Source organism: Daucus carota, chromosome 2 (assembly GCF_001625215.2).
Source record: "Daucus carota subsp. sativus chromosome 2, DH1 v3.0, whole genome shotgun sequence".
In the NCBI taxonomy this organism is placed as follows: Eukaryota; Viridiplantae; Streptophyta; class Magnoliopsida; order Apiales; family Apiaceae; genus Daucus; species Daucus carota.
In genome coordinates, this window is record NC_030382.2 from 50,246,509 (window position 1) to 50,262,169 (window position 15,661).

Here is a 15,661-nt window from a genome sequence, read left to right on the forward strand (position 1 = left end):
TGTAGGCCCGTTACCCATATGTATCATTTCAGAAAGAATATATTGGAACATTTCCGGCTCAATATAAAAATTCTATAATAGTTTTTACATCAAAATTGAAATTTTTCAAAATATTCACTATATTTTTTATAATTAATATTAATATGAAGGTATAATTCAATAATGTCTTTCAATATTTCTCATAAATATTACTCAGACCCGTATATTTTGTAACAGTTGACTTTCCCACATATTTTAAATTATAAAAGACACCTACTTATATACTATATAATTGAATTTTTTCTATATAAAACATAAAGATCCACATTTTCATACAATAAAAGAAAAACTAAGTACTCCCTTCGTCCCAATTTATCTGTCTTGTTTGAATTTTTGTGGTCAAATTGACCAAACTTTGACCAGTAATTAGTAATTATTCTTACATGTTTTTGAAAATCGAAAAAATACATTTTAAAATAGAATAGATTTAGATTCTAATAATATATTTTTCATAATTTATTTTAATTATTTTATATATGTAAATCTCAATCAAAATTTGGTCAATTTGACCATAAAAAGTCAAACAAGACATATAAATTGGGACGGAAGGAGTACAAGTTATATTTTTTAAATATTAGAATGTGTAAAGGTAAATTGAGAGAATATAAAATAAAACTCAAACCCAAGGATGATAATATTCTATACACAAAAATATTTGTGTTCACCAATGACAAAAAGGAAACAGAAGAATATTTGTGTTCATTCTTTTTTATTACTACTTCTATTATATATATTTACAATAATAAGCTAAAATAGTGAGTGTGAGAAATGAAAAATAATGCAAAGAATGTAGCATAAAATAAATTTTTTATTCTTTAAAATGATGTAGTACTGTTAAGGACTATTCGAAAATATTAGATTATAAATTGTGATAGTGTTGAAGCAACGTCTTCTGCTAAATTGCTGCACGTGATTTGGTGACAAGTTGTGCATAGTGTATACAAAAATTAGCTGTTCATGGGATCTTTAGCCCAAAGATGAACCTAAGGGGTGAGCAGATGCCCCGTGAAAAGAATGTCAAAATACATATTTTGTATGACCAGTATAAAGTGAAATTGACTAAAAGCTTAGAAATTATTCTCCAATTATCAATTGCCCGCTCTTCGTAAAAACGCAAGTACACCTAATCCAGCAACCAAGGCAGCCCCAGCTGCAACAGAGCTATATGCAGAAGCCCAAGCATCTGGCTGAGCATAGTCCAAACTTCCAGAACCAGAGCCCCTGCGACGACGAGGGGCGCCTGAATAATCGAGATGCAACTTTAATCCCTGTTAAGATTAAATATCAGAAATCACATTTTATTACAGCAAAAGCGGAAAAGAAAAGGTTGCTGCAACTGCTAGAAAATCTGGCATTTTTATATCGTTGGTTGTTATTATGGATGCAAGATGGGAGGATCCTTCTATTGTACACCGCAGTCCTCTCAAACATACCTTCCAACCTGCTGATCTTGCATGTTCCACAGCTGCCACAAGATCACTGTCTGATGCAAGTACAACATGATCATGGTCTTCATCTTCATACTGATGAAACATAGTTACTTTAGGCTTGAATTTTCATAAGAATAAACAATATGAACCAAAACTTGTTAAATTTTACATATACCAAAATTTGAGGCAGGTTGCTGCGATCTATGTCATCCCCTACTCTCTGTAGTATAGCAGTTATCAATTCTGTCAAATTTCGAGTATCTGATGGCAAGAATGGAAAAGACAAGATTACAATGGTATATTTTTTAAAGTGTACATATACATTAAATTTCTGTTTACCTGTTTATTATGACAAACAGAAGGAAAGAAAACAGCATAAAGATGTGGGAATTTCCTAGTAATCAACTAATTTTTGCAAGCCTCATGAGTCATATTCTTCAGAGTTCCATATAGGATAACAAGTCAGGTCTGTGTATTCTGAATGAATATCTTGCTATCAACTTTACCATATACAATTAACTTAAACAACTGCGCATGCAGTCCACAACACTGTTTATCTAGAGGAATCACTTCCATTATAATGGTCAAAGCAAGCAAACAACCACATATTGCCAACCAAATTACACAGTTTTAAGAATTAGAAGCTAACCACAAGTAAACCTATGCATTCGTCCCTTTCTATCTTGAATCTTGAAAGCAAAAGCTGTTGGCACTGTTGTGGAAGGATATGGAAGAGGTCTCGCAGTCTCAGTTGCTTCAGAAAGTAATTTTAATGAACTCTCACTGAAATCAGCAGCACTATGTCAGAAAATCATATCAAAAGATCAAAAGCATGACAATGCTATAATAAAAAGTTTACGACCTTCGTGTCTCGTCATCATCCACAGTATTTGAATCCATTGCAGAGTCCCAAAATTTTTGCATCATACTGTTTGCAGCCTCATTATTGACTTCAGCAGTACTTCCCATCTAAGTAATTAATGAATGATAATTTATCCAAACAGGAAAATTATAATAACAGATAAGGAGAACTCATAGATATATGGACTACTGAAATTTGCCACACTGTATGTAAATAGCAGGATGTCCATTCTTGATCCTTCATAAGTCAAATAAGCTTGAGCTTTATCAGTTATGGAAGTTAAAGCCGGCTGAAGTACATTAGTAAAACAAAAAAAATTGAAGTTGTAAAGTATTCAAGTTGACTAAAGTTATGACATCTTTTGAGATTGAAAATTTAGAAGCTCGTTATTTTATGCTGCAGGCTTGTAATTGCAAAACAGCATTGGCCCGAGAAGCTTCAGTCAGGACCCCTATGAAGTCCAACAAATGACAATCCTATCATAAAACAGTTAGCACTGTCTCTAAATGACCTAGTACAGACACCCATGCTGTGTACTTACACGAGATCATTAAGATAGTCCTGAAAGCTGACATGACGCTTATCCCTACTGTGGATCATTCAGTACAGACTACAAACACCAACAGTCCAACACACATGTTCTGCTTACACGCATGTATTGCATGCTGACAACAAACACAGAAATATACCATATACCTGAAAGTTGACTGGTTATATTATATCCGCTTTTCATTTGTTTATTAACCTCATTAAGCAGTAGATGGTAAGAGAAGAAGGAAAATTTAACTTACTGTGGTAACAGCAGCATGAGTGATATGAAGTACATCAATTACATCAACTACAATTCCATCTGCACTATAATATAATTAGACATCAGAAGTCATCTTCGCAAAAAGTTTAAAAATCTGTGCAAATTTGCAGACGAGTAAAAGATGGAATAACAACCTCCATTTAAAACAGGAAGGTGCAAAAATTTTCCATCATGCATGGTATGCAGGGCCTCGACAATTGGTGTATCAACTGTTGCACATTCTGGATTTGGGGTCATGACCTACATATGGACAGTAAATTTTAATATACTTCCTATTAAACGGAAAAATACATCATTCCCTTATTTTACCAGACAAGCCAATAGAAACTAATTTCTCCTGGAAACTAAAACCCGACATATAATTCAGAACTGTGACAAACAAAAAAGTCTATGCAAGTATAGCAAAAAGTAGAGTTGTATACAGGGTATACCTTCTCCACTAAAGTTGACTCCGGAGGAAGATCTAGGGCAATCACTCGCATCAGAATATCCTTTGAACTGAAATGATCAGAATACGAAAGCTCCCATTCAATTACTAATTAATTAAAGGCAGCATAATTACACGAGTCTTGTATAGGTCGTTCCATTACTGAAAGCACATAAAAGTATACAGATACACATTAAAGAGATCTAACGTTAAAATTCCTTGCGGTTTTTCATCAACTGTCACGATTGCACAGCTTGTTTGGCATTCAAGCATCTTCTTTGAAGCCATTAAAACAGTATCCACAGGCATCACAGTAACAATCCTGAAAAGCCCGAAATAAATTGAACAGTAGAAGTTTAAAAAAAAATAAAATAAAGACAATGACAAGCATATAAGAGATACCAATAGGAAAATGCAAATGATAAAGTATAAATATTACCTACTTTGAACTCTCAGATAAGATTGTAGACAGAGAAGGCTTGAATATTCGCTCGCGAAGTGTTTCAATGAATGTATTTGGACCTGCATGACAAACAAGAGATAACAAAATTGGGTAAAACTAGTGCCTATAAAAGAACCGAGCTAACAGCATTCAGACGAAAGTACAGTTTGATATGTATACAACATCTTAGACACTGTCCAACCAAATCGTGAACTAATTAGTTATATATTTAATTTCTAAGACAGATCACAAGTTACAAACCAGACGTTGAACCGCCCCAATGTTTCTCAACACCTTCAACAGCAGCTGCAATAGCCTTTCCCTTTTCAGCTGCCCTCTCCATACGAGCTATAGCGTCATATAAACATTTGGCTATATCAAGGATAGCAATAACCTCTCCTTTCTCCACAACGGGCAAATGCCTGAATTTTCCTGTGGCAAATCACCAAGTAGAATTTTCCTGTCTTATTACAACAGAACCCTCTAGAGAGATAATACCAACTTCCAAATGATTACCAACCTTGGACCATCTTTTGTAGGGCTTCAACGGCAAGAGTGTCTGAAATCACAAAAACTGGGTTTCTTGTCATGACCTTAGAAACAGGCGTTTCTTCAAGATTAAGCTCACGAGCAATAACTCTTGTTGCAATATCCTTCAATCAACAAATGAATGACTCAGAAATGATTTGCACCTCAAGTACAGGTTCTTTTACATGCTTGATATGAAATGCCTACATTAAGTCAAACCACATGACAAGAGATATAAATGGTCACACCTTATCTGTCAAAATTCCACACAGTAATGCATTTGAATCCGTCAGAAGCAGAGCATCAACCCTACGAGCTGCCATCCGACGGCAGGCTTCATAAACACTTGTAGTTTCAGGTATTGTCAGCGCCTTTGAAAGTCGTAATCGCTTAACGGTACGCTCTCCACTTAGTCCCCTACTCCAAGAATAAGAAGATTTGGAAAAATTCCATTAAACCAAAAAGAGAATTGACCTTTAACCTAATACGTATCTATAACTTTATCAAATCGCCAGGTGTGTGTCAGTTTGGTTGTGTGTTTGTTTTCCAAGGTTAAACAATTTGAGATTGAACCATAATGTAAATAACAAGATTATAAGTACGCTTTGTTCCATTCATGTCAATATAAACTAGAACTCAATTCTCCACATTTGAGAATGAAAGCACAAACTTAATTATATATAATCCGCACTCTTCCATCTTACATGTTTCTCTTCATGCTTAAGTATGTTATATAATTAATTCCAATTCTTTTATCGAAAATTTGTACTATGTTTTCAGCAGGACTACGCAAACATTCACGATATCCTCAATCTAACAGAAATAGCAATCAGTAGTACTCAACTGCACATCCTACTAGATTACTAATAACACTCAACCGCAATACAATTCTCAAAAAATCAAAATCTAGGCACACAACAATCACAATTCCAATTAGAAAAGACAATAAATACAAGAGGATCCAATAACAAAGAATATAAAGTGAAATTTCGTACATGGAACGAGAAGTAGTGAGAGATTTTCGAGAAGTAGTAGTCTCAGAAGCTTTCTTCTTAGACATGCTACTTCTCCTCGATGCACCTCCTTGACTTCCCGCCATCTATGTATTTTCCTCTGAATCACATACATATATAAATAGCAATTCGATAAGAGATATAATCAATTAGGCAAAATTATAATTAAACGTAATTAGCAGATTGAAAAGGAGAATTAGTTACCGGAAAGAGGTCGGAGGATGATGAATTTCCGGTGGAATGGCCGGCCGGATTAGGGAAGACAATAATAAACCCTAGTATTATTTATTTTTTAATTTTGTGATGAAATGGAAAGGGGAAATTTGATTGATTGATATTAGTTGTTTGTTTGAGAAAAAGATAGTAATAAAATGCTGAGAATAAGATTGGGTTTTGAATTAACGAATCCTTATGCAGCAGCCAATGCGGATAGTACAGGTCAAACAAATTTTTTCCAAATAAAATATTACAAATCTGAAAGAAGCTTTTATGCTCTGTTTTTTTTTGGGCCTTTATTTTTTTTTAACAAAAGGTCGGCCTATCCAATACTATTGGATCCTAGCGTCTGGCCTGTCCAGATATCACCTTGTTCCACGTTTAAGATTTCCAGTTCTCTTTTTACATTTTATGTTTTTTTAAGAAAGATTATCTTTATACTAATAAATAATAATATTTATAAAATAATCGAGTTGAACATAAGTAAATATATATCCGCTTTTTATTGAGAAAACAATCAAGCAATTTATTGAATTTATGTACATATATCCGTTTTATCAATTGAGCTATAGATGATCTTCGACACAATCTTATAAAAAATATTACTTGTATTAATCATAAGATTATAATGATATTGAATCTTTTTTAGGCAAATATTTGAGTCTATTATTCTTATCTCTGAAATTTTATTGTTAAATCTAATTGAACACATTTGGACACATGATTTCACGTTTTTGTTATAAAAACCTTAACAAATATGATAATATACTACTTCCGGCTACATTAAATAAAAATTATCATCTAAGTTCAATTATTGACATGTTTGGGATATATAAAATAAAAAATGTAGACCACAAATGGACCAATGTAAAATGAAAAAGATGGTGAAAATAAACTGGATATCTGAGCAGTGAGCACTAAAAACTAATGCATTTAACTTCTTCAATTCATTGCATGGTTTTTTTAAAGCTAATTGTGGGTATAAATTCTTATGCGGAAACAAACTAGATATTATTATAAACCTGGTTCATCTACTTTATGCTTTAGTTGAGAAAAGAGCAAGGACAAGCTGAGATTGAGAAGCAAGAATAGTTCCTAACTTGTGAATGGAGTGTTGTTCAGAGAACTAAGCGGCAAAAACAGTTAACTATTCAGCCTTGTTCATACAAAAAGCTGCAATGACACATACTTGTACATATTCTAGCAGATAAATCCTCTATATATGTTGTATGTGCAAACACTGAAACACATACACAATCACTAAATTACACATGCATGAGATTTCTTATTTTTGCATATGCTTGTTTCCAGGTACTTAGCTAATATCTCAACTTAAAATGTTGGACTGGGCACCAGTGTTGATAGGGCTGATTCTCTTCATATTGTTATCGCCCGGGCTTCTGGTTCAGATACCAGGGAACACGAAAACCATAGAGTTTGGCAGCTTCACAACAAATGGGAAGTCTGTGCTCATACACACTCTTCTCTTCTTCTCTATCTTCACCATTCTCATTATGGCAGTCCAGGTTCACCTCTACGCTGGCAACAACCAGGACCACGACGACTAAGGCTGCCTAGCTACGATGTCTAAGGCTGCCTACCACCTCTGCCTGCTACGTTTGTCTTTTTTATTTTTACATTTGATGGTTCATAATCAAGATCGTGATTTTGAGCTGACTGCAATGGCTATGCGTGATCCCAAGAGCCAGGTAGTGTTAGAAGGATTTGTATTAGGTTCTGGAACTGTGGCTTCCATGGATTGTAATATCTTGTTCTTAAATTTTTTTTGCTACATGTTGTTCCAAATTCTCAATGCATATAGCTAAATTAGGCTTATTATATATGAAGCTGATATCCTCTGACTAGCACTATGTAATTGCATTTGAAAGATATATGATCTAATTAAGGCCTCTGCTAATACAAAGATTTATAAAGAGTTAATAATACTGGAGACGGATATGTGAACTAGTGAATAAAGGATTACTTGCTTAGGACTTGGTAATATCAGTACCCAGATTTTATAAGCTCGGTAATGTTAACAAGAGAATTATGAAGTAGACATAAATTTGCAAGTTCACTAAAAAGAAAGGTAGCAAAACTAAATATAAAGTGGTAACAGTATTTATTATGCATATTAGCCTGCAGATATGCAGTGGTACACAATGCAAAATGTCTTAATCTTCATGGGATTTTAGTAGATTTAATACAGTCAAACAAAACACACTGATCATGGCTGGCCTGATGTAAAGGACTCTGTTCTGTTCAATCAGCATTTCTTCACGTCCTCATCCTTCGATGCCTCACCAAATTTGCATTTGGTTATTCGCACTCGGACCAGAAGGCACTGCAGACATTTTCTCAGCTTGGCACCTACAATTTAATGAGTATTAGGCACACTAGTCAGATAACTACTTGATTTATTTAGTTTTCGTATACTATAAACTACATTTACAATTTGAGCATCCTGGCGGTAAAAAATTAAGTTTTGACACATATATCTTTAAACTATAACAATAACACAAATGTGGGGGAAATTAGAACAATTACCCAATCTGTGATGTGGTTTCACAGAATAACTGATGATAGAAGATATCACTAGTTTGTGGAGCTACTTGACGGAAATAAACCACTCCATTTGTGCTTGGATCCCATTGCAATCCTTCTGCTTGTTGTTTTCCTTCTTCTAACTACTTAATACATGCACGAATATATACTTGTACGTTAGGTTCAGGTATTATAACATCTTCCAGTTAAACCCCCTTCACTACTAAGTACTAGATAATAGGATAAGTAAAATAAGGTTCTAGGTACAGTGAGATGCGTTTGCGTACTCTTCCATGAAGATCTATGTTCGACTCGTGTAGCAGATACTCCTGCCATGATGTAAGTGTAGATGTAAGTTGTCAGTTACAGATATATAATTGCAGAATTCTAAATCGAACACTACCTGTTGCTGAAGTTTATCGAGCTCATCAAGCATGCGCTGAGTCTGTTAGAAATCACAAACATTGCATCAATACATCACAGAATGGTGGTTTACTTGAAAGGAAAAAAAGAAAAAAAATGCTTAGGCAGCTCATGTGTATGCAAGCAATCCAGCAGGTTGTTAAGTTCAAGTAAAAAGAATCTCAAAGTAACGTAAGCTGACAGGTTTACCCTATCTGATCTGATCTCCCTTAAAGAGAAATCAATCTGCTTTTCTAGTGAATCAAGGTCCTTTCTGTTCAAGGAGCCCAGATCATCCCCATTGAAATTCCTGACAAAATTAGAAGAAACAATGTCAATCGAGACATCATTAACCATAGGGAGTGCCTTCTGTAATGGAAACATACGACAGAAGATTTTAAGAAACAGAGGAACCATTAGGGTGATCTCTGTGCCTAAACATAAGTTGTTAAAAGTAGGACATATATCATGCGCATCTATTAGAGATGTTTGTCACGTAAGATCTCTGAACGAAACCTTCAGAGATTACACAGTTCTCTTTGCTCGCATATGTAACAGACTAACAGTCCAAGTTAGCAGTAGTACTTCTACTCATAAACTTGCCTTTCTAATTGTTTCAAGGAATCATAGCGGTGCTTAAGCTTCATGTACTCCTGATAGCTACTCCGTTCCTATGCAACATTATCATCGCAATAAGTAGTAAGTTTAAAAATAGTATGTATACTATGTACACTAAAAATAGTCTCAGAAGTGGCTTACAAGTTCTTCTTGTATACTCCTTGCATTCACATCTGGTGGTCCATAGTTAATTTTCTGATACCTTTCAAGTGTTTTCATTATGCTAAAAAACCCACAAACATCAAACATTTTAATCTTATATCCACAAACATCAAACATTCTGATGTATCATATTAGACTAAGAAGGCTAATTGATAGGATCTAGGAAAATGGGAAAATTTGTTTGCACCATAAAATATGATTCTCAGACAAACTGAGTCAAATTTTTCATTCACTGTCAAGAATCAGCAGAAAATAATTACCCATTCTTTTAGTCATTATTAATCCTTACAATTTTGGCTCAGCTTGTCTGAGAATCTTATCTCATGCTACAAACATAATGTTCCATTTTCCTATATCCTAGCAATTGAAAAAATTTAACAAATGCCTAATTGAATACCACAACTTAACAAATAATCATGAGTTCTAGATCAAATAAATTTAAATAAGATAGAATTTAAGTGTGTTCATAAGACCTTGAAGTGCTAGAGAACTCATAGAGCTTGCCGCGAGTCGAGAAGACGATGAGAGCAACCTCAGCATCACACAGAACAGAAAGCTCATAGGCCTTCTTGAGCAAACCATTCCTCCTCTTAGCAAACGTTACTTGCCTGTTGATCTTGTTCTCTATCCTCTTCAACTCCACTCTTCCCTTCCCCATGACTTCTACAACTCACTCAAAAAATGTAAATTAAAATGTGCAAATTGTATGGAGTGCATTGAATATGATTAAATACATAGAGAAAGAGAGATGCTGAAGAAAGGTGACAACGAAGTGTAACCAATATGGCAAAAAGTGGAGATACATGCAAGTGAAAAAGGGTAATAAAAGCTTAGCCATTTTGGGCTTTGCTGAGGTCCCAAGCCTGCTAACGTGTCCACTCATCAACTCATTAACCATCACACTTGTTCTGACTTTGTGCTTTGTGGGCCCTGCTTTACTTGCGCGCTTAATTGGAAACGTGTTAGATACTTTCACGGGCCTGTGCATCGGTCATCACTTCTGTTTTATCCTAAAAGCCCAAGTTTTGGCCCACTTCCACATTATCTGTCACCTGATCAGCACTGTTTAGGTTGGTGTTTTGAAGTTCGAACTTTTTATTTATAAACGTGACTTTATTTGAAATGGAGTATATCTTTATCATAATAACTGAACGATGATTATAGGATATTTTTATATATGAAATTTATATTAATATGTATGTTAATTAATTTAGTTCATGACTCTTTTACTAATATTATATATATATAATTAGAATCATGATTTTTATTACAGTAGAAAATTAACGTAAAAATCATATTTCAATTAGATAAAATAAATAGTTATAAAATTTATAATAAGTATTACTCTTTGTTATTTCGCTTAGAACATAAAAAAAAATGGGGAAATGAATTTCTATTTGATTCAGAATATCGAAGATATCGATTATATAATATAATATAATATAATCCTAATCGTTTGTTAAATACTAATATCTAACTATTTGTATTTATTTTAATTTAATATCAAACAATCAAATTATCTTTCTTATATTTATTAAATTTACTATATATAAATATATAATACTCCCTCCATCCTAGGGGTAGCGGCACTTTAATGCTTCTCTAAATTATTTTTTTTTAATAAAATTTTAAACATCAAACTTTTATTCAGAGGAAAAAAATTAAAAAAATATATTACGGAACTATACTTTAAATGAGCGTGGAAAAACGTGCCAAAAAATAACCTGAGGGGGACAGAAGGAGTATATAGTTTTATAACATATTTTTAAGAATTTTTAAAAATTTAACTAATAAATTTTTATTTAGAAAAAAAAATTAAAAAATAAGTTACAAAACCATATTTTATAGAAGCATTAAATTACGTGTATAAATTAAATGCAACGGAGGGAGTATGTTTTATAACTTTTGATATTGATTTAGTTTCAAAAAAAACTTTTGATATTGATTTAACAAAGAATTGAAATCAAATTATATTATTATATTATATCAAAAATCAAATTCCCTTATATAAGTATATAATATACTATATAATCAAAAATTTTTTATTGATTTAACAAAGAGACGTTACAAGATTTGTTTACATTGTCATGCACAATGCTTGGCTCGACTAATTCATTTATCTAGTCGTAACTGAGATTCACGACTATCACAGTTATCATCAGAGTCCTAAATTTTGTAAAGAACAAATTGAATACTCAACAGGAGATAGAGCATCAATGTTTTCCTACAAGTCTATGAAATAATTTCCTAAAAAAAAAGCTGTAACGCGAATGAGTTCATTTCAATCATGCTGCTGCAGCCTAACACCAAACAACACTCCACCTGTGTTTACACTGCTGTAGCCGGTAAAAGGGGCTTTTTTTATACGTTCCTGATGCTTCTTTTCTTACTTTATATGAGTATTATCAGACTTTCATCTCACTATCACCTAGCCTGCATGTATGGTAAATATTTTCATGAAGAATGAACTTCTAGCAATATCAAGAAATTAACATAATCCTTCTGGACTTGAATTAAAATTAGATACACTTGAATGAAAAGAAATGTCTCTGCATACATGCAAGATTGACAAGGAAATTGACCAGAGTAGCACCAACTATATGCTATTAGTAGAACATTCATGAAAGAAAGTTCAGTGACAAAGCTTGTAACTCTCCGAAAGGCGTCGAGTTCCTTTGGAATCAAGGCGCAGCGTGAAATCAGAAGAATAGGGACTTTTGTGCCTATTCCCAATAGAAAGGAAGTGTCTGAGGACTGTTATTACCACGAGAGGCATTAGGTGCCTGGAACATTTCCAAGCAATTGACATCCGCATCACCAACATTAGGAACCAGCATTTGACCCTGATTGTTATAATGGAGGCCTGAATCTAAAGGATGTGCTCCAGGGATGGAATTGGGCTGCAAAGCGAGACCTGAACCCATATTATTGGTGTGTGTTGATGATGATGACAGAAGAGAGAGAGCACAATCCGAATGGACGACTCGAGTGGAAAACCCATCATAGTACATTCTGCTGCTGGTACCACCGCTTGCTGAAGAAGCAATGTTGTTGAGAAGCGGTTGACATACAGAAGGTTCTGCAGCTGATTGGTTGCTCAGCACAAGGTTAGTGTTGTTCATGAAGCTGTGTTGCTTTTCTCTTTTGTCAAGACTTAAAGAGTATTCAGGCAGGGATGAATGTGAATGATGGTTATAAAGCTTATTATCTTCCTCGGTTTTGACCATACCTGCCCAGATTGGATTTGTCATGGGAGTTGATGAATCGGCTTGCGGAGTGTAAAATTGAAACATTCTGGTTCCTGGAACAAACATATATATAATAAATATGTGTCCAGATAGTTTTATCAATATAACATGGATCATCTTACAATCAGTTCAATAAACCGTATTTAGGCCCAACTCCTACTTCCAATGTAGCATTAAGCTGCATTTGAGATATAAAAAAATTGCTCTCGGTAACATAAATTAACAACCTACTAATGTGTGATGTATTTTATATGAACCTTTCACTCATCAGGTCATTGTATTCCCAAAATTATTAATTTCTTTTATCTTATTGATGCACATCAGAGTTGGATCATTTCAAAATTAAATTCAATTAACTGAAACACTTGTACAGAAACCTTGATGACCGGGGAAAAAGCTTCCAGAATGTGATAGAGGCTCTGGTTGTGGCTTCCTTCTCCGACGATTATGTCCATCCAGTCGTTTCCTGCAGCTTCTCTTTCCCTCGTCAAACTCCTCTAGTGAATGGAACCTACAAGATGTGAAACAATTAAAAGCCTTTAGGATAATTTACACAATGAGCAAAACAAAACTTACAAACCATGAACTGACAAATCCTGTTTGAATCAGCAGAAAAGATAGTATGTTCTAAAGTTTAGTAAACAAAATATAAACTAAGACATAATGTAAGCTTTTCGGGCTTTCGGTGGTGCTGATCCATAATCGTCTAGAAATTACCAGTACTAAAGATCAAACTACTCCATAACATGTCATAAAAATCATACCTGCTGCACTGCTGACAGAAACGCTGCTTGTTACCATTGATTTTAACTTCCGGTGTCTTGGAGTGAGCTTCGCAGACCTTGTGCCGCCTATGATACTCCCTGCAATTGCTGAGGTCTGCATTGCACCCGTCTACAAGACACATTGCTGTATGAACTCCATTGTTAAGTTGTCTTGGCCGTGCCCTCTTCGACGAGCCTGAAGGCGATAGCATCATTTTAGGAACTGTCACACTGTCTCCTTCAACCAAGTTCCCCAGCTTCGAATCAACAGAAAAATCTCCTCTAGTCCCCTGTCCCAGATAGCTATTAGACCCTCCAACATCTCCAATGTTTGGAATAGTTTCTTGCTCATAAGCATTATAATCCCAAGAAGGTGTCTTCAAATTCCAGTCCATGATTTTTCTCTATTCTCACACCTTAAAAAGAGATATCTCTCTCCTAGCTATCAATCTATCTGACAATACAAGCATCAAAACAAGAAAATAAAATCAGCCCAGATCAAGAATAATGAAGTATCAAAAGGTTCTAAAAGCAACAAAGGCAAGTTCAGAGAAATTACCAATGAAGTTGCATGAAAGCAGTCAAGCACTAAACTTTCCTACAAAACAAGCTGAAGGAGAGGGGAAAAAAATTAAAACTAAAACCAAGTCAAAGTTAACAAAAGCATAAGAACATTTTTAGGGAATAAAGAGAGGGCAGAAATCCAGTCACAGGCATCTAAAAAAGAACTTTGTAATCAAGAAACATAAACTGAAAAAAGAATCCAAGAACCCCAATTTAGAAACATAACTAGTAAAAACAGTGAAGTAGAATGAAATAAAAATCAAGAAACAAGAAGGAAAAAAAGTGGAAGCAAATATGTGATGGTTAGTAAGTACTAGTACAGACAGCAAGTGAACAGAAATAAATAAAATAGGATACTGTAGTATAAAGAGAAAGAAAAGAGAGAGAAGTAAAGTACTTGGTTACAGTTACAGACAAGGGCAGCAGAAGAAGACTGGGGTTTAAGCTTTTTCCACCATTCATTCACTGACAAAGATTTCAGTTTTGAAGAAACAATTGAGTAAAGTAGGTGGTAGTTACAGTCAAGGTGAAAATCATAATGCCAACATGGGTTAAATCTTTAAAAACTCAAACTCCAAATGTGTGTTTGTGTCTCCAGAAGAGAGGATGTTAAGGAGATAAACTAGGCTTAAACTAGAGAAAGGAACCCAAGAAAGTCTATAAAGTGCTAGATTTGGTGGTGATTAGTTTAAGTAGAAATATACACTTATGGTAAACAGTGATTGTTTACTAGGGTTGTGTTGTAGAGTTTGAAAGGGGAAAGGATAACAAGGACAGGCTGGTTTGTTCTATATATTTTAACTTTACAGAACAAAATCAAAAGTAAATTGGCAAGTACAACCAAGGAAGGATGGATGCCCAAGACAAAAGCATGTGCCTTTGTGTTTCATATTTCATGGCATGTTTTTTGTTTTCAGAGGAATTCATTGCGCCTGTTTGGCAATTCATAAGAATTCCTTACTTATTTTTTAAAAGATTTGGTTTCTGTTTTTCATGACCTGTTTGTATAAAAAAATAGAAATATTTTTTAAAAGTTGACTAGTTATCTCTCATGACCTGTTTGTATAAAAAAATAGAAATATTTTTTAAAAGTTGACTAGTTATCTCTCAAAACTTCTGCTTATTTTCCAAACACTTTAATCACTTTTAAATCTTAACCTTACTTCTAACCAATTTTTTTATTTTAATCAAGAAACACTTGTTTTAAACTCACTCACCTTTGTCTATCTCAATTCTCAACTCAGCACCCTTTTTCCAAATGCTTGCTAGTGTGTCATAAATTCATTATGTGGCTTCTGTTGTTGCCAAATATATAGTTGGAGCGCAGAGGAAGCCAAAGTAGACGTACGAGTCAAGAGTAATTTTTAGTTTTTATTGTTTAGATACAAATTCTGGTAGTTAAAATTTAGCAGGTATAAAATTTATTATTAAATTATTATAAATTAATTTTTAAATGTGAGTTTATAATTTTTAATAACGTCAAATTTTAAAAAAAAAATTTAAAAAAAAATTAGATTTTGCAGCTTCTCGAACTATGATATAAGTCGAAATTTTATTATATTTTTACATAACAATATAAATAAATTGATTT

General features: G+C 33.9%; 3 protein-coding genes across 4 annotated transcripts; all 3 read right to left on the reverse strand.

Annotated features, from left to right (window-relative positions):
* Positions 1-829: 829 nt before the first annotated feature.
* On the reverse strand, positions 830-5,914 carry LOC108210100 (CBS domain-containing protein CBSCBSPB1). The gene is made up of 15 exons (XM_017381366.2): positions 5,757-5,914; positions 5,535-5,652; positions 4,788-4,956; positions 4,532-4,664; positions 4,273-4,443; positions 4,013-4,091; positions 3,778-3,891; positions 3,574-3,640; positions 3,277-3,382; positions 3,123-3,181; positions 2,332-2,438; positions 2,119-2,252; positions 1,645-1,730; positions 1,473-1,562; positions 830-1,307 (listed from the first exon to the last, which is right to left on the reverse strand). Exons 2-15 carry the CDS (start codon positions 5,636-5,638, stop codon positions 1,128-1,130), a joined length of 1,599 nt encoding a protein of 532 aa, XP_017236855.1. The 5' UTR covers positions 5,639-5,652; positions 5,757-5,914; the 3' UTR covers positions 830-1,127.
* Positions 5,915-7,846: 1,932 nt separating this feature from the next.
* On the reverse strand, positions 7,847-10,282 carry LOC108206937 (agamous-like MADS-box protein MADS4). Its single transcript, XM_017377375.2, has 8 exons — positions 9,968-10,282; positions 9,474-9,555; positions 9,318-9,385; positions 8,925-9,024; positions 8,716-8,757; positions 8,600-8,641; positions 8,316-8,455; positions 7,847-8,138 (listed from the first exon to the last, which is right to left on the reverse strand). The coding sequence occupies exons 1-8, from the start codon at positions 10,150-10,152 to the stop codon at positions 8,069-8,071; spliced, it is 729 nt and encodes a 242-aa protein (XP_017232864.1). The 5' UTR covers positions 10,153-10,282; the 3' UTR covers positions 7,847-8,068.
* Positions 10,283-11,974: 1,692 nt separating this feature from the next.
* On the reverse strand, positions 11,975-14,731 carry LOC108206377 (squamosa promoter-binding-like protein 13A). 2 transcript variants are annotated; one of them, XM_064087998.1, is made up of 5 exons: positions 14,468-14,731; positions 14,066-14,116; positions 13,507-13,960; positions 13,120-13,253; positions 11,975-12,795 (listed from the first exon to the last, which is right to left on the reverse strand). In XM_064087998.1, exons 3-5 carry the CDS (start codon positions 13,899-13,901, stop codon positions 12,218-12,220), a joined length of 1,107 nt encoding a protein of 368 aa, XP_063944068.1. In that variant the 5' UTR covers positions 13,902-13,960; positions 14,066-14,116; positions 14,468-14,731; the 3' UTR covers positions 11,975-12,217. The 2 variants fall into 2 exon arrangements, with proteins under 2 accessions (XP_063944068.1, XP_063944069.1); XM_064087999.1 differs by having other exon boundaries at positions 13,507-13,956; positions 14,468-14,608.
* Positions 14,732-15,661: the final 930 nt, after the last annotated feature.

What these genes read in the sequence shown, in the direction of transcription:
- LOC108210100 (XM_017381366.2), bottom strand. Translation starts at nt 5,638, where the DNA reads ATGGCGGGAAGTCAAGGAGGTGCATCGAGGAGAAGTAGCATGTCTAAG. An exon ending in CCTACAAAAGATGGTCCAAG is followed by an intron (nt 4,444 to 4,531) that starts GTTGGTAATCAT and finishes GATTTGCCACAG; the next exon opens with GAAAATTCAGGCATTTGCCC. An exon ending in AGTCAACTTTAGTGGAGAAG is followed by an intron (nt 3,383 to 3,573) that starts GTATACCCTGTA and finishes GTCCATATGTAG; the next exon opens with GTCATGACCCCAAATCCAGA.
- LOC108206937 (XM_017377375.2), bottom strand. Translation starts at nt 10,152, where the DNA reads ATGGGGAAGGGAAGAGTGGAGTTGAAGAGGATAGAGAACAAGATCAAC. An exon ending in TCCTTGAAACAATTAGAAAG is followed by an intron (nt 9,025 to 9,317) that starts GCAAGTTTATGA and finishes TAATTTTGTCAG; the next exon opens with GAATTTCAATGGGGATGATC. An exon ending in ACATAGATCTTCATGGAAGA is followed by an intron (nt 8,456 to 8,599) that starts GTACGCAAACGC and finishes TGTATTAAGTAG; the next exon opens with TTAGAAGAAGGAAAACAACA.
- LOC108206377 (XM_064087998.1), bottom strand. Translation starts at nt 13,901, where the DNA reads ATGGACTGGAATTTGAAGACACCTTCTTGGGATTATAATGCTTATGAG. An exon ending in TTCTGTCAGCAGTGCAGCAG is followed by an intron (nt 13,254 to 13,506) that starts GTATGATTTTTA and finishes CACATCTTGTAG; the next exon opens with GTTCCATTCACTAGAGGAGT. An exon ending in CTTTTTCCCCGGTCATCAAG is followed by an intron (nt 12,796 to 13,119) that starts GTTTCTGTACAA and finishes TGTTTGTTCCAG; the next exon opens with GAACCAGAATGTTTCAATTT.